This window comes from Myotis nattereri, assembly GCF_964212035.1.
Source record: "Myotis nattereri genome assembly, chromosome: 2".
Classification (NCBI taxonomy): domain Eukaryota; kingdom Metazoa; phylum Chordata; class Mammalia; order Chiroptera; family Vespertilionidae; genus Myotis; species Myotis nattereri.
Window position 1 is genome coordinate 163,271,307 of NC_138076.1, and position 18,476 is coordinate 163,289,782.

Below are 18,476 nucleotides of genomic sequence, written 5' to 3' on the forward strand. Positions count from 1 at the left end.
CTTCTTTTGGAAGTTGTATGTTTCATAGAAAAAGGATAGAAAGCTGCAACTTAAGACTTTGAAGGTAGCCAGATTTTTTTTACCTTCTTGCATACTAAAACTTTATGGTCAGGTGAAATTGTAGATCTTATATTTTAGTCTTCTTCCAAGTTTTTCCCAATATCTGGTAACAAATACCAGTAACTCTAGAGTGGGATCCCTGCAAGATTTGCTGTTATGTGAAAATCTAGCAGGGAAGATAAATTTGGTACAGTGAACTACCCTTGACCTGTCATCCAACTTCCTTATATACTTTGAAAATGGTTTCATTCTGGAGACACCTGGAGGCCTTTAAGCTATTTATAGATCTCTGTCATTGATTCAAATTCTTTATTCCAGAAATAGTAAAATAATAAAAAGGCTAAGTCCCAGGAAGGATAATAAGGACCATGATAATTTTTGTTAGGGATGGTTTAGAACTTAATGCTATAGAAGTCTCAAAAACCAGTGGCTTTTATCAGACTCTAACTGGTGGTTCTCAACCTTCAGGGGTGGGCAAACTTTTTGACTCGAGGGCCACAATGGGTTCTTAAACTGGACCGGAGGGCCAGAACAAAAGCATGGATGGAGTGTTTGTGTGAACTAATATAAATTCAAAGTAAATATCATTACATAAAAGGGTACGCTCTTTTTTTTTTTTTAGTTTTATTCATTTCAAATGGGCCGGATCCTGCCCGTGGGCCGTAGTTTGCCCACGGCTGTGCCTTTTAAGTACAGTTCCTCATGTTGTGACCCAACCATAAAATTACTTTCATTGCTACTTCATAACTGTAATGTTGCTACTGTTATGAATCGTAATGTAAATATCTGATATGCAGGATGGTCTTAGGCAACCCCTGTGAAAGGGTCGTTCCACCTCCAAAGGGGTCGCGACCCACAGGTTGAGAACCGCTTAGAGGAGAAAAGAATGAAAGCAAATTATAATTCAAGAGACTGGTCCTTAAAAACCAACCAACAAACAAAAACTATAGGAATTTTGCATTATTTTAATATCTGTTGCCTGCCCAGGCTTTACCCCAGGTACCCCCAAACTCAGAAAACATCTTACACTTTAATATTAAGTTAGGAAGGTGAAAGGAAAATTCACCTAAAATAGACTAGTGGATTATACTCTCCACCATATAATCAAAACCACCAGGCTTTCAATGGATACATAAACATGTTTTGGTTGCTAGGTCTTTAATGGCTGTTATTTTTGGATTCTGTTCATGATCCACTTCCCAACAGTAAGTCTGATGTGACACAGCTGAGTTCTAAATATGCTGCCTGTACTTTTTTTTAGAGATGGCTGCTAAAGGTTGTGTTCTCTGCATTCTTATCTGAAAAGACAGGTGATACGGCTTTTCTCTGTTGAGACTCTCTTTCTCTTGAGCCTCATCACCTTCATGAAGAGGAATTCAGGGAAAGCAATATTCCTACTAATACCTCTCTGTGGAATGTGGCAGCAGAGGTAGTTAACAGAGCTGCCTCCAGAGAATGGGTTAGTGTTGTTGAGGCAGCCATGCCCCAGATTCCCTGTGACAAAGGGCTGGTTAAATTTGAGTTGTATGGGTTTATGATGTGATGGTTAAAAGATAGCATATACAGGGTGGGGCAAAAGTAGATTTATAGTTGTTTGTATGGAAAATAATACAATAATAAATTATAATACAAGAATAACCTCTGTGTTTTGCATATCACAACTATAAACCTACTTTTGCCAACCTTTTATTTTAAAAACATTGTGACTATAAAATGGCTTTGCCTGTATGTGACTGTTAAATAATAGAAATATAGTTGGTGGCTGAATCCAGCAAATCTTGTGATTTTTTTAATGCTTTAGGAGGCACTTTTACTTGAAGGTGGATTATAAAGTAGGAAAAATTACTATGTATTGGTCAGAAATCTTGAATTAGAGATATTATTTCATGAGGATGCAATTAGATAACATACCTTTTGGATGCTTTTTGCACAGTTTTTATTTTCAATAGTCAACCAATTCCGTATTTCTATACCTCCTCTCAAGCATAGATAGATACTGTATTACAGTACAAATTATTCATATTTAAGTAGTCTTTCTGGTTATCGTAATCAAGTCACTGAGCAGAAGCTGGTCATATAAGCTTATTACTTAAAATGTCTATTTCCTTAAAAACAGGAACACATTTCCTATGAAGAGATACTGCTTAACGGATAGTATCATCCTATTATTAGTCGTTGAGAAAGGTTTCTGTAATAACTACTCTGTATCAATGCTGTCCTTTTAAGGAAAAATCTTTTGATTGTTTCTCTGTCCAGTGTGACCTTAGGGGCTGTTACTCTTTTTTTTTTTTTTCCCTTCTGAGGATATCTGCTACTAGAGCTTTTCTTCTCCCAGAGGACATTTAGGTACAAGTTGGGGTTCTGTTCATACCTTTCTGAGACATGAAATGTAACTTGCTCATGGAACTCCTGTTTTTCCTTTCTAAGGCCAACAATAGCAGTAGAGCCCTAGTTGTGGTGGGATTGAGGGCAGTTTCTTGTACCTCCTTATCTTGTCATATAGTAGGAATAATGTTTATGATGTTGTAGTCCTGGCTTCACTTGGCATTTAACCAACCTCCAATGCTGTTTATTGCTTCGTATCCTCTGCCTCCATGAACATTATCCCTTAAATCTCTATTGCCTTGTAATATATGAGGCAACAAATAGTTTCTATGATTGGTTAAATGCTGGCATGCTACAAAGGTATATGTTTTACTGCCTGTATAACACAAATCTGTAGAGATTATTCCTATTATCCCAGCCTTCCTATTAAATGGGCCATACAGATACTATGGGACTCTGGATTTTTAATTCTATCCCTTTGGCAAGTTTCCCTATTAACTGGCATTAGCACAAAAGAAAAGCAAGGAAGAATGGGTTGGTGCTGATTACTGAATTTTTTTATATCAAGGGAGCATCGTGAATTGGAGAATAACAAGGGAAGAAATGGCTCTGGTAGGTGAATGCCATTTATGGTGGTATATGCTATCTTTACATGCTTCAACAGGTGAGGGCAGTTTCAGGCAAACAAATAGCCTTTCTTCCTCACCCTCTGCCAAGAGTTTAAAAAAATTCAGAGTTTTATTTAATAATTCATATTTCATTCAATAATTCATCCAGTTCCCATCTGGTAAGAGTGCCTGCATGCTGTCAGGCAGCTGAAAATACACTGCATTATGCACAATTAGGCCAAATGCTAACCTTGTTTTTTGTAATAATATGTTGATTTTGCAATAGCTTTCAGTTCACTCTGAAAATGCTGCAGTTTTATGTAACCTTGTGATGGAAGTAGACCACTGTTATGCATTGTGTTGATAAAATTGGGACTGGGGTAAAAAGAAGTGTAGAGGTTTTACGAACTAGGAATTAAATCCAAGTTTTTAAACGTCAGATCTGGCGCTCTTGACACTTAGTTTTAGAAACATTTAGGTGATTATTTTAGTTTTCCATGTTATATTTTTTATTATATTACTAAAAGCATAGTAGATTAAAAGTATTCTTGTTCCAGTCTGACTCAAAAAAAGCTGTATAAACCTAATTTGAGCTGTACCCAAAAAATTAAGGTAAACTTTTTTCATTTATTCACTTATTTTTCTTGGATATGACTTAATATTTGGAATGAGAGCCCAGAAACTGTTTTCAGAGCATTGCTGTTAGGAAAAAAAATCCTGTATGTTTATATCTCAGTTCTTCCTAAATTAGGAGAGGGATGCTTTCCGACTCCCTTTTTTTACAAACTGCCAAGTTTATAAAGTGCCTTCTGGATCTGAGATCCTGTCCTTTATTAATTCTCATTTGCCACCCCTGAAAAACAACATATGGTTAGGTTGTTGACTTACAAGATATTGTCATTATTGTATAGAATTCTTCATTCTTTTATCAAATACTCTTCCAGCTAATGTGGCAGATAGAATAACAGCCAGTGTGCTCCCACTCTCTGGTTAGTGTGTTTCTTTAATGCAGATTGACTTGCTCAGCAGTTGCATTTTGTCTGTAGCCCTTGTTAGGGCCTGCTCTGTATGTGGATTCATAACACATCTGTGTGTACATCTACAGTGCTGTATAAATAATAATAAGTAATCACCAGATGGCCTATAACTGCTCCTCTGGACCCACTGGGTCTCTTGAAGCCGTTAGGAAAGTCTTCTGGCGTTTTGCTGGGGAAAACTTGTCATAGATTTATTTCAAAAAAAAATTCAAACATACAACTGGTGTTTAGGACCAGATATTGCTGTCTGTGTTGTAAATATTTAACAGGCTTTGTACAATGACAAGTAAAAGCGCCATTACTAACCACACACAGTGGCTGTGGAGCTCTTCTTCCCCCCCGGCCATTTAGAAAGGAAACGGAACGCCGATAAATTGTGCATTATGAATTAAGGTGCAAGAGCTGCTCTTTGGAAGCTCTTTCATAGGAGAAGAAAGAGAGCTTACACATTCTGCTCAAAGGATGTAACTGGGCAAATTTAAGCTTTTTAACCATATGCCAGTGATTTAAAACACGATGCCTCTTTTAAATTAGACTTTTTAATATAAGAAAAGCCCCTTGAGCTGGAGTTTGGTCAGAGCCTGGTTTTTATCTTAATTGAGTCTTTACAACCAAATCATAAAACCCTTTGAAAGGGTTACAGTTGTGTTAGTAAACACTTAGCTAAATTTTTAGACTTGGTTATATCTAAAAATTTCACGTATATTGTTTGCCAATATTGCTTATAAAGCAAAACATCTTTATTTTGTCCTCTTTTTATTCATTTTTTTTGTTAAAAGGGTTGTATATTTTGGGGTTTTGGGGGGGAAAATTTTTTATTCTGGTTTTCGGCTTATGCTTTTCTGTGTTATATTTTGCTATTACTAACCCTTTTGCTCCAGTACCTATTCCAGGGTACTTGGTCACGGTAGTAATGCATGTTTTTAAAAATCAAAATGGAGGTGATTACCTTTAAATTTTAGTGTTTTTAAATCTTTGTTTATCATGACAAAAAGGTTTTAAACAGAAATTGGATATCTTAGGTTTCTAGCCTCGCTTCCTTTTGTATTTTTGAGGGCTGAATCTATTTAACCACAGAGGAACTGTTCTATAAATCATAGCACATGGCTGTTACTTTTGAGTTAGGATGTGTAGAAAGCTTTTCTCTTTCAAAAGCTCATCTTGAAGAAATGACATAAAAATTGTGAGGGATAAATGCTGTTGTTAATAGATTGTTGTAGATAGGTTTCACTTTTTAAATTTTCTCTAACAAAATTATCAAGTTAAGTATAGGGTTTCAAAAAAGAAAGAATTACAGAGAAAAGATGGAAGTGTTGGAGTTTATCTCTTTGTAATAGTGCTTTCGTGTTTTTACTTTGAAATTTCTCTGTGCAGTGAACTGCGTAAGATTATGCTTTGGTAAGAATCTGAACTGTTTGCAATTGTCGTGTGAAAGTACATAGAGAATGAGGACGACTTTGTGAAATTAGCCATTCCCAGTCTGGCACACTATGTGCCCTGTGTGGCTCCTGATTCTGCTGGCAGATTGAAGAGCTGAACCAACTTCTGCTCTAAAGACTAAAATTGCCAGCTATCATTCCAGCATTTAAATCTTGTAGCTCACATAGATGATGTCAGATTTTGAGCAAACATAGTTCTGTCTTTCGATCCCAGGTGGAATTTGCAATTCCCTAGGCTGGAAAGAAAAAGTTCTCCCTTTTTGCCTTTGAAAAACTGGAGTAGCTCTGCAGGGAAAGTCTGCAGAATAAATCTGCAGCCTTGCCGTGTCCTTTGAGTCATTGTTGAACGCTTGAGTGCTCTGTTTGGCATTCAGCAGATTGGCTGTCAGAACCAGAGCTCTGCTTATCAAAGACATGTCTCTGGAAGAACCATTTATGTTATTCCAGAGAGAATCATCCTGTGGCAAAAGGGATGCCCCTCTTTCTTCCCAAGGGTCTAATCTTCTTTTGATACTGGGCAATTATCCCTTGATTTTCCTGAAAAAAATACTTAAGTCTACCATAAAGATTGGCACCAGCACAGGTTGCAGACTTGGTTACAATGACAAACTGATTTCTTGGCCGCAGGGAGGGGCATCAGGGTGACACTCATAATTATAAGTGAGGCTTAGTGGTGATTTTTCTGCTGAGTATCTCAGTGCCTCTTCTAAGTTTGGTTTCTCTTTCTCTAAGGAAGATAGCATTTGCTTTAGTTTTTGCACACCAGTCACTATAAAAATGCTGTGAGAATTGTCCCCCCCCCCCTCACTTCCTCAAGCCTCTTTCTTTGTCTTTAGTTACTGTCTTCTTCAGTTTGTGATCAAATGCTATAATCTAATTTTTTACTTTTTGCCTTCCTCTTGCACAGCTTGCCTTGGCTTGTATTTGCTGCTATTGTACCTGGTAGGGATTATTCACCAGAATTTTCTCTAACTTAAAAAAAAAAAATAGATTCTTTTTAAGATTAATTTTATATTTACAAGAAAAAAAAAGAGTGGGAAGTAAATACTACAGAGTTCCCATATATCCCTATCACTCCACTCCCCCTACCACCAAATCGGGTTTTTTTTGTTTTTTTAAAAATATATTTTATTGATATTTTACAGAGGGGAAGGGAGAGAGATAGAGAGTTAGAAACATCGATGAGAGAGAAACATCGATCAGCTGCCTCCTGCACATCTCCTACTGGGGATGTGCCCGCAACCCAGGTACATGCCCTTGACCAGAATCGAACCTGGGACCTTTCAGTCCACAGGCCAACGCTCTATCCACTGAGCCAAACCGGTTTCGGCCACCAAATCGTTTTTTTACTGTGATACATTTGTTACAACTGATGAGCCAGTATTGATACATTATTATTAACTAAAGCTTACATTAGGGTTCACTGTTTGTATTGTGCATTCTGTGGGTTTGGGCAAATGTATAATAGCATGTATCCATTATTACAGTATGGTACAGAATGGTTTAAGAATTCTTATCTTTTTTCTCCCTCTCCCCAGACCGTGGTAACTCTTGATCTTTTTGCTATCTCTATAGTTAGTCATGCAGTCCTTTAATTTTTTAAAGTTTTAAGCAGATAATCATGTGATTGAGAATAGCTGGAGAAAGAGGGAGAAAAAAATTAGACATGTGAGATCACAGTTCCACAGTCAGTCCCTCTAAAAGTCCAAGAATCTATCCAGAGATTTAGATGGCCACCCTTTCTATCTCTCTGATGTTAAAAGATTTGGCTTGCCTAGTGACAGTTCTTCTGGTTCTAGGTATTCAAAGGACAGGATGAACACTTAATTGGCTGTATTTGGGGTGTCAAGGTATTAGGGCTGGGAAAAGCAAGGGGAAGTAGAGCCCTTTTCATTTGTTAAGTTAAGGACAGTAAAGTCTCTCCTCTGCCATCCCATAGGCAGCCTTATATGTGATTGAAAAAAATCAGTGCAATTTGAAAGTAAACAGGAAAGATTCCCTATCCAGAAATAAACCCTTTTCCTTTTTTTTTTTTTTTTTTTTTTTGCTTACATTTATTTTATACTAGTGTCTCAGTGCATGGATTCGTGCATATTAAAAGGAAATTAATTAGAAGGTGGCTGGCAGGCCGGACAGGCCCTGGAACCAACCTCCTGGGGTCTCTCCGCAGCGGGCCACACCTGGGGCAGTGCTGTGGCTTGAAGGGCATCTGTAGAGTGAGCAGAGTCCCTCTGGAAAGTGGGGTCCCTCTGCCTGGCCTGTGGGGATCGGCAGCTACCAGTCGGAGCGTCTGCCCCCTGGTGGTCATTGTGGTGTCATAGCTACCAGTCGGACTGTCGCTTAGCATTTTATATATAAACTAGAGGCTCGGTGCACAAAAATTTGTGCACTCGGGGCGGGAGGGGGGGTCCCTCAGCCCGGCCTGTGCCCTCTCGCAGTCTGGGACCCCTCAGGGGATGGCCACCTGCTGGCTTAGGCCCACTCCCCGGGTGGTTGGGCCTAAGATGGCAATCAGACATCCCTCTGGCAGCCTGGCAGCCCTTGGGGGATGTCCATTGCCAGCGGGGAGCAGGCCTAAACTGCAGTCGGACATCCTTTGCGCTGCTGAGGAGGCAGGAGAGGCTCCCACCACCAACGCTGTACTGGCAGCCATCAGCCTGGCTTGTGGCTGAGCAGAGCTCCTCCCATGTGAGAGCGCCCTGACCACCAGAGGGCAGCTCCTGCATTGAGCGTCTACCCCCTGGTTGTCTGTGTGTCATAGTGACCAGTCATTCCCAGTCCTTCTGCTGTTAGGGTCAGTTTGCATATTACCCTTTTACTATGTAGGATAGAGGCTTGGTGCATGGCTGGGGGCCGGCTGGTTTGCCTTGAAGGGTGTCCCGGTGGGGGTCCCGCTGGGGTGCCTGGCCAGCCTGGATGAAGGGCTGATGGCTGTTTGCAGCTGGTCACACCCCCTTCAGGGTGGGGGTCCCCACTGGGGTGCCTGCCCAGTCTGGGTGAGGGGCCAAGGGCCGTTTTCAGGCTGGTGAGTGACTAAAGCTCCCAACCTCTCCTTTTTTCCTTTTTTTTTTATTCTGGGATTTATTTACCTTCTATGGCTGTCACTGGAGCTGAGAGCCAGCTTTAGCTCTGAGGCTCGGCTCCAGCTCTGAGACCTCGGCTGCTGAAAGCAGGTATCTGGGTTTGTTTGGCTTCTATAATTGAAACACTGTTGCAGCTCCAGCTCTGAGGCCCGGCTGGCTGAAAGCAGGTTTCGGGGGTTTGTTTAGCTTCTATAATTGCAACATTGTTTCTTAGAGTGCAGCTCAGAGGCCGGCAGCAGCAGGCAGGGAACCTTGGATTCCTCCATCACTGGAGCAAGCAAGCCTCCTGTTTGCTTCAGCTGCCTGGCTGCCGGCCGCCATCTTGGTTGGCAGTTAATTTGCATATTGCCCTGATCAGCCAATGGGAAGCGTGTCAGAGGTATGGTTAATTACCATATTTGTCTATTATTATATAGGACTAGAGGCCTGTTGCACGAAGAGATTCGTGCAATAGGCCTTCCTTTCCCCTGGCTGCTGGCACGGGTTTTCCTCCAGCACCCGGCACCCAGACCTTTGCTCTGGCCAGGCTCCCGCCGGGTCTGGCCCCAGAGCCGTGAGGCTTTGCTGCTCTGCCGGCTTTCATTGCTCTGCTGGTCCGGAGGCCGTGAGGCTTCACTGCTCCGCCAGCCCCGGGGACGGGAGGCTTTCCTGCTCTGCCGGCCCCAGGGCCATGAGGCTTCCCTGCTCCGCTGGCCCCGGGCTGTCAGGCTTCACTCCACCACTTGGAGCCTACGTATGCAAATTAACTGCCATCTTTGTTAGATTAATTTGCATACTCTCCTGATTGGCTGGTTAGTGTAGTGAAGGTATGGTCAATTTACATGTTTGTCTATTATTAGGTAAGATTTTAATTTTTTTATAAATCTTTGTCGTTGAATAAACCCTTGTACTTCTACATTAAATAAAAATTCATGTAAATTAATGTTATTTAGCCCTGGCTAGTTTTGCTCAGTTGATTGGGCATTGTCCTGTGCACCAGAAGGTCACCAGTTCGATTCCTGGTCAGGGCACATTCCCAGGTTGTGGGATTGATCCTCAGTGGGGGCTGTGCAGGAGTCAGCCGATCGATGTTGCTCTCTCACATCGATGATTCCCTCTCTCTCTCTCTCTCTCTTTCTCTCCCTCTCTCTCTCTCTCCCTTTCCCTTCCTTTTTCTCTAAAATCAATAAAAACATTTTTTTTTAAAGTATGGGAGCTATAATTCACTCTTTAGTATAAATTAGTTTAACCACAGATGTAATATTGGCTACATAAAGTTTTCCTTTGGGGTTAGGAGATAATAGATGAGAACTGGCTTAGGTGGAATGGCCCCAAAGCAAAAGACACATGGCAACTTAAGAGAATGTTTTGGGCTATCTCAGCTTCCTTCTACTATAAGCTAGGTGAGAAGTATAAATCTTAAGAGCTTAAGAGCCCCAATAAACACTAGAAGCAACTTAATTCCCTTTGGACAGAAAGAGAGACATTTTCTCCTTTTCTTGCTCTGGAAAATTTAAATTGATAAAATATGGGGAAATGAGAGTGACCTGATTTCTCTAGTTTTAGGATTCAAGTTTCCTATCTACTTAGAATTCAAACTACCTGGTATTGGGTATGGTCTCTTTTCATAGAGATATTGACTCTTTACCTACTAGATTTGGCTACATATGAGAATTTTCTAGTCTTGGCCTTAATACTAATATAATTTTCTTTTTTTTTTAATATATTTTATTGATTTTTCACAGAGAGGAAGGGAGAGAGATAGAGAGTTAGAAACATCGATGAGAGAGGAACATCGATCAGCTGCCTCCTGCACATCTCCCACTGGGGGATGTGCCCGCAACCCAGGTACATGCCCTTGATCGGAATCGAACCTGGGACCTTTCAGTCCGCAAGCCGACGCTCCATCCACTGAGCCAAACCGGTCCCGGCTATAATTTTCTTATTTATTGAATCTAACTGACTCTGAGGTAAGATGAACATTGGCCTAGGAAAGCTCTATACCATGATGTTCAAGATTAACATAATTAGTGCAGACCAACAGCTCATGTATACATACATACGCATACAACTTAGAGGAAATGTTGTGTTTATATAAAGTGCAGGAAAATTATATTCCATCCGGGGATCATATGGGGGGATATGAGAAAGAATAAATTACAAAGAAAATTGTTTAACTTTATCAATGCGATAACAATAACAACAGCAACAATAACAGAAGCTAACTGAGCTCTTATTCTGAACTGTGGAAAAGTGCTTTACTGGTATTGTTTAATCCTAGAAATTCATTGAGGGAGGATAAAATATTATCCCAATTTTGCAGATGAGAAAAGAGGCTCAGGTTAAATAACTTGTACAAGGTCACATAATATTTTGTGATGGAACTGCAGTGCAAACCCAGACAGACTAGTTTCAACTGCTTTCTTATTCTCCATATACACGTAAATATATATATCTAGTATAGAAAAATATGGGTAAGTAGTGGTTTTTTGGTAAATGGGACAAATGCAGTTAGTTAAGATTTGGCTTGCTGCTGATAGAAACCTATAGTTTGCTGCTGATCTAGGCCTGAATGCCATACCAGAGAGAGCTGGATTGACTGCTGAGCTCTGCCTGTACAAAAAGATAAGAATTCTTAAAAGATCTCTCTGCAACAGCCTCAGCCTTAATCTATAATGTTGTTGTTTTTTATCTGCCTGGGAGTGCTACTGAAATGTGAGATAAACAACCATTGTTTTGCAGCAGGGATATGATTTTAAGATGGGAAAGAAAACTAATTCTTTTTAATCCTCACCCATTGATTTTTAGAGTGGAAGGGACGAAGGAAGGAAGAGAGGCGGGTGGGGGGAGGGAGCGAGGGAGGGAGAGAGAGAGAGAGAGAGAGAGAGAGAGAGAGAGAAACATCTATGTGAGAGAGAGACATCAATAGTTTGCCTCCCACATGCATCTGGGACCTGGACTGGAGATCGAACCGATGACCCAGGTACATGCCCTTGACTGGGAATCGAATCTGGGACCCTTCAATTTGTGGGCTGATACTCTAACCACTGAACCACATCAGCCAGGGCAAGGGCAAGGAAACTAATTTTTGGCCAACCAGAAATGTAGAAAACTGGAACCTAAAAATCAGAGTTTCAGCATCCTCCACTAATAGGCCCAAAGAAGCATTGTGGAGTCATCTTTGTGAATTCTAGACTGGGTCACTTCCTGATTCATATTCCCTTCTTCTCCATATTAGTTTTATGCCTGTAAGTTCCCAAATGCAAAGGATGGGATCTGGGTATCTTGCTTTGTGTAGTGCCATGTAGTAGTGCAGCTTTTGTTATAGTGGCTGCTATACTAATTGGTAACAAGAGGAAATATGACTAAAGTGGAATTAGGGTATGATTTGAAGTACTTTAACAGTGTGATGAGATGTATGTTTTACCCAGTGATTGCTAGCTTGTTTATTCGCTGATGTTCTTGACATATGATAGATACATGAAGGGTTTTACTTGTTGAATAATAAAATTATTCTCTACTCACATTTCATATCCTTCCCTTCTTTGACTTCATAGCACTGCCATATATCTGCTCTTTCCTTACAAACTGTGGTGTGCTAATGCAGTGGACATATAGTTTATTATTGGAAGTGAAAGTTTACAACTAAATAGATACATGAAAATATTTATATGAAATGACTTGTGATAAAAATATGTTGAACTACACATAAAGGACCAAAAGAGATTGGAGTCTCATAGTTGATATTTATAGTAAAGGAATTCTTTGTTTGTTTTGTTTGAATGTATTTATCTTTTACTGGAAAGTTGCATATATATATATATATATATATATATATATATATATTCCTTCTTGATTCTGATAATGATTCATTGTATAACTGTGGACTATGTGAAACTAATTCTTCATTCAACTGCAGAAAATATCTGACTATTATCTTTTTTTTTTTACCTCTGACGGTGAAGTCAAATTCTTGGCTTCAGAGCTGAGAATGCTTTTTTGGGCAAGGTCACAAACTACAAAAATAATGACTATAGGTATCCAAAAATCTCATTTGTTTATTTTACTGGATGCTTTGGACAGGCCAGTTAGTTGTATGTATGCATATACTTCTGTGTGTGTGTGTGTGTGTGTGCGTGTGTCCCCTGACAAGAGTTCCTATAAAACTATAAATGCAAAGGGAAAAGGAATTCAAGGCAGCAACCTATCAAACATAGACTACAAACTTGCCTCCTATGAGGTTATTGGACAGACAGTGACAGCTCAATAGGATGGATTATTATTTTTATTTTTTGGTTAATCCTCACCCCAGGATATTTTTTCATTGATTTTTAAGGAGAGTGGAAGAGAGAGGGAAAGACAGAGAGAAACATCAATGTGAGAGAAACATATCGTTTGGTTGCCTCCTGCACAAGCCCTGGCCAGGGCCCGGGGAGGAGCCTGCAACCAAGGTACATGCCTTTGACCTGAATTGAACCCAGGACCCTTTGGTCCACAGGCCAACACTCTTATCCACTGAGCCAAACCGGCTAGGGCTGGATGATTTTTTTTTAAAAGGTCTCTGTTTTGTGTTTTTTTAAAAAAATATATTTTTATTGGTTTCAGAGAGGAAGGGAGAAGGAGAGAGAGAGAGAGAGAGAGGGAGAGAGAGAGAGAGAGAGAGAGAGAGAGAGAGAGAGAGAGAAACATCAATGAGAGAGAATCATAGATTGCTGCCTCCTGCACGCCCCCCCCCCCCCCGCCCCATTGACCGGAATTGAACCTGGAACCCAGGTTCCAGGCCAATGCTCTATCCACTGAGTCAAACCGGCTAGTGCTTAAGGTCTATTTTTTAATACTAAGCCTCAGTTACCTCCGTTTTGTGTCTCTGTTATCAAGCTTGATGACCCTCTCCCCACACAAAAAACCCTTTAACAGGCATCAGTTATATTTGAATCAAGTGAAAAGAGTTGCTAAAATAGTTTTAAAGATCTCAGTTGTGTTGTTTAGGTGGAGTTAGCTGTATATTACCAGAATGGGCAGATAGTATTAGACATCTGTCACTTCTCTGAGCATCACTTTTTTACACAGTGGTAATCTGTGTGCATTCATTTTTTCACTGTATTGTGTTTATAACTTCAGACATTTTAGTTCAGTTCCAAGGTAGTTCTTAGGACTAAGGAAGAGACTATAGTCCACTTAGGCTGAATTGGGAGGGGACAATAAAAGTGGTTACTCTAAAATGTTCTAGGGCCTAGGTTCTAAATATGTGTTTATAAGGCACTATATTAGATTTTTTTTTTAAATTTAGCAATTCCCTCTTAAGTCTTTCCTTTTCTTCTAAGTTTTATGCATAGGTAATTGCAAAAGTGGAAAGGGGAGACTTTATTTCAGCATTCTTGTACTTTATATGCATTTGAAACTACAGCCAGATAGGGCCTTAGGAGGCTTTTACTTTCAGTCATTCACATGGGACAAGAGAGAGAGAGAGAGAGAGAGAGAGAGAGAGAGAGAGAGAGAGGGAAGGGGGAGAGGAGAGAGGGGAGAGGGGAGAGGAGAGAAGAGAGAAGAGAGAAAGAGAGAGAATGAATGTGCATCTTTAGCATCTCTTGGTAGAGCAGTGGTTAAAGGTTCAAACATATTGTACCTTGTTGGCTATTCCCTAGTCCTATGGGAGGCATTTTGCTCCTCCACAGACAGTAATCAGCTTGTCAGAGTCTAATGGCTTTTTGTTTTTTCTTTATCTAGAAAAATGCAGTGGGCTAAGCCTTTCTGGGAAGCAATTTCTTCCTTACCGCATGAACAGAAGGTCATGGATGCTGTCTCAGAAACAAAGGGGAAATGGTGATAGAAAAATCAGCAGCTGGGGCATAATTGGATTGGAGTCTGTCAAAGAGACTCTTGACAATTCTTGCTTGGAAGCTGGACTTTCTGCTATGCTGTGCTTTTCTGTCTTAACATCCTATATAATAAAGAGGTGATATGCAAATTGACCATCACATCCCCACACAAGATGGCTGCCACCCGTGGTCAAAAAATGGCTGCCTCCATTTGGCCACAAGATGGCCAGCAGGGGAGGGCAGTTGTGGGCGATCAGGCCTGCAGGGGAGGGCAGTTGTGGGCGATCAGGCCTGCAGGGGAGGGCAGTAGTGGGCGATTGGGCCTGCAAGGGAGGACAGTTGGGGGCGACCAGGCTGTCAGGGGAGGGCAGTTAGGGGTGACCAGGCCTGCAGGGGAGGGCAGTTGGGGGCAACCAGGCCGGCAGGGGAGGGCAGTTGGGGGCAACCAGGCCAACAGGGGAGGGCAGTTGGGGGCGACCAGGCCTGCAGGGGAGGGCCATTGGGGATGATCAGGCCGGCAGGGGAGGGCTGTTGGGGGCGACCAGGCCAGCAAGGGAAGGCAGTTAGGGGTGACCAGGCCTTCAGGGGAGGGCAGTTGGGGGCGACCAGGCCGGCAGAGAAGGGCAGTTGGGGGCGACCTGGCCGGCAGGGAGGGCAGTTGGGGGCAATTGGGCCAGCAGGGGAGCAGTTAGGCGTTGATCAGGCTGGCAGGGGAGTGGTTAGGGGGTGATCAGGCTGGCAGGCAGAAGCGTTAGGGGCAATCAGGTAGGCAGGCAGGCGAGTGGTTGGGAGCCAGCAATCCCGGATTGTTAGAGGGATGTCCAACTGCCGGTTTAGGCCTGATCCCTGTGGGGTCCCAGATTGGAGAGGGTGCAGGCTGGGCTGAGGGACAAACCCCCCTCCCCCCCCTCCACACACACACACACAGTACACGAATTTCGTGCACCGGGCCTCTAGTTAGATTAATAAGCAGTGAGTACTCTACTTCAGGCTTAATTTTTCAGACTCTTTTTTCTGAGCACTCTATGAACATAAACATACAACAAGTTATTTATTTTTACTTAGTGGTTTTCAATTTTTTAAGAGTATGTTTTCGGAGCTATTTTAGATTCACAGCAAAATTGAAGGGGAAGTACAGATTCCCCATATACACATTCCTTTCTCCCACACATAACATAGCCTCCCCCATTATCAACATCCCCCACCAGAGTGGTATTTGTGTTACAGCCAATGAACCTACACTTATAGGTACATCACAATCACCCAAAGTCCATAGTTTCCCTTAGGGTTTGCTCATGATGTTGCACATTTGATGAGTTTGGACAAAAGTATAATGATATGTATCTTTTATTATATTATCATACAGAGTATTTTAACTGCTCTCAAAATCCTCTGTGCTCCACCTGTTCACCCTGTCCCATTCCTCCCCCGACCCCAGGTAATCTATTGATTGTTTTACTGTCTCCATAGTTTTACCTTTTTCAGAAAGCCATATAGTTGGGGTGATATAGTAAGTAGTCTTTTCAGATTGGCATCTTTCACTTAGTACTATGCACTTAGGGTTCTTCTGTGTCTTTTCATGGCTTGATACCTCTTTTTTTCTTCTTCTTTTTCTTCCTTTTTTCTTAGCACTGAATACTACTTCATTGTCTGGATGTACCACAGTTTATCCATTCACCTACTGAAAGATATCTTGTTTTCTTCCAAGTTTTGGCAATTATGAACAAAACTGCTGTAAATATCCATGTGCAGGTTTTTGTGTCGACATAGTTTTCAACTCCTTGGATAAATACTAAAGAGAACGATTGCTAGATTGTATGGTAAGAGTATGTTTAGTCTGGTAAGAAACTGCCAAACTGTCTTCCGAAGTGACTTTACCATTTTCTATTCCCACCAGCAATTAATGAAAGTTTCTATTGCATCACACCCTCACAAGCATTTGGTGTTGTCAGGGATCTGGATTTTAGTCATTTGAATAGGTGTGTAGTGGTTATGTCGTTTTTGTTTTAATTTGCAGTTCCCTGAGGACATATGATGTGGAGCATCTTTTCATATGCTTAGCTGCCATCTGTATATCTTCTTTGGTGAGGTCTGTCAAAATCTTTGGCCCATTTTTTTTTTCTTATTGTTGAGTTTTAAGAGTTCTTTGTATATTTGATATAACAGCCCTTTATCGATTTATCTTTTGCAAAGATTTTCTCTTGGTGTGTGACTTGCCTTCTCATTCTCTTGACGTTGTCTTTCACAGAGAGGTTTTCGATATATATATTTTTAATTTCTTTATTGGTTAAGGTATTACAAATGTGTCCTCATCCCTCCCATTAACCCCCAACCTCTCCCCGAGGTTTTTAATATTAATAAACTTTAGCATATCAATTATTGCTTTCATGGAGTCAATGCCTTTGGTATTTTTCTCTAAAAAGTCACTGCCAAACCCAAGATTATCTAGGTGTTCTCCTGTGTTATCTTTTAGGAGTTTATAGTTTTGTATTTTAAATGTATGTCTATGACTCATTTAGAATTAATTTTTGTGAAGGTTGTAGGTTAATATCTATATTTAATATTTTTCATGTGGATGTCCAATTGTCCCAGTACTGTTTGTGTGAAAAGATCATGTTTGCTCCTTTGTATTACCTTTCCTCCTTTGTTAAAAATAATTATGTGGGTCTATTTCTGGGCTCTCTTTTCTGTTGCATTAATATTTTTGTTTGTTGTTTCACTAATGCTATCTTGTCTTGATCACTATAGTTTTATGTCTTGAATTGGATAGTGTCAGTCTATCAGCATTATTCTCCTTCAATATTGTGTTGGATATTCTGAGTCTTTGACCTTTCCACATAAAGTTTAGGATCAGTTTGTTAACACCCACAATATTACTTGCTGGGTTTTTTATAGAGATTGCATTGAATCTATAGATCAAGTTAGGGAAGAATTAATATCTTGACAATAAATATTTATTTAGTTCTTTGATTTTGTTCATTAGAGTTTTATAATTTTCTTTGTATAGGTCTTATACATATTTTGTTAGATTTATACCTATGTCTTTCATTTTGGGAGGTGCTAATATAAATGATATATTATTTTTAATTTCATATTCCACTTGTTCATTGCTGGTATACAAGAAAACAGTTGACTTTCGTATATTAACCTTGTACTCTGCAACTTTACTATAATTGCTTATTAATTCCAGGAGTATTTTTTGGGTGGTTTTTTGTTTTGTTTTGTTTTGTTTTCATCTGGATTTTCTAGACAGACAATCACATGATCTGTGAACAAAGTTTTATTTCTTCCTTCCCAAGTTATATACTTTTTATTTCCTTTTTTGTCTTACTGTATTAGCTAGGACATCTAGTACAATGTTGAAAGGGAATAGTGAGAGGGGGAATGGATCATCCTTGCCTTGTTCTTGCTCTTAGTAGGGAAGCTTCAAGTTTCTCATTATTAAGTGTGATGTTAGCTGTAGGTTTTTTGTAGATGTTCTTTATCAAGTTGAGGAAATTCTCCTATATTCTTAGTTTGCTGAGAATTTTTATCATGAGTAGGTATAGGATTTTGTCAAATGCTTTTTTGCATCTGTTGATATGGTGATGTGATTTTTCTTCTTTAGCCTGTTGATGCAATGGATTACATTAATTAATTTTCAAATGTTGAATCAGCCTTGCATACCTAGGATAAATCTCACTTGGTTGTGGTGTATAATTCTTTTTATACATTTTTGGATTTTATTTACTAATATTTTGTTGAGGATTTTCACATCTATGTACATGAGAGATGTTGGTCTGTAGTTCTCTTTTTTGTAATGCCTTTCTCTGTTTTGGTATTGGGGTAATGCTGGCCTCATCCTATATAATAAAGAGGTAATATGCAAATTGACCATCATGCCCTCGCACAAGATGGCCACCCCATGTGGTCATAAGATGGCCACCACAAGATGGCCAGCAGGGGAGGGCAGTTGTGGGCGATCAGGCCTGCAGGGGAGGACAGTTAGGGGCAACCAGGCCAGCAGGGGAGGCAGTTAGGGGCGGCCAGGCTGGCAGGGGAGGGCAGTTGGGGGGGACCAGGCCTGCAGGGGAGGGCAGTTGGGGGCAACCAGGCTGGCAGGGGAGGGCAGTTAGGGGCAACAAGG

The 18,476-nt window shown here is 40.6% G+C and overlaps 1 protein-coding gene across 6 annotated transcripts in view; it reads left to right on the forward strand.

The window, feature by feature from the left end:
* LOC308514616 (cyclic AMP-dependent transcription factor ATF-7) overlaps nt 1-18,476 on the forward strand; it is a 111,155-nt gene that overhangs the window by 25,339 nt on the left and 67,340 nt on the right. For 2 of the 6 annotated variants that reach the window (XM_081084834.1, XM_081084833.1), the window contains exon 3: nt 16,368-16,439. The exons of the other annotated variants lie outside the window; for them this stretch is intronic. In XM_081084834.1, the coding sequence (XP_080940960.1) occupies nt 16,404-16,439 (36 nt within the window). In that variant the 5' untranslated portion in view covers nt 16,368-16,403. The remainder of the gene's footprint in view (nt 1-16,367; nt 16,440-18,476) is intronic. 6 annotated transcript variants of the gene reach the window in all.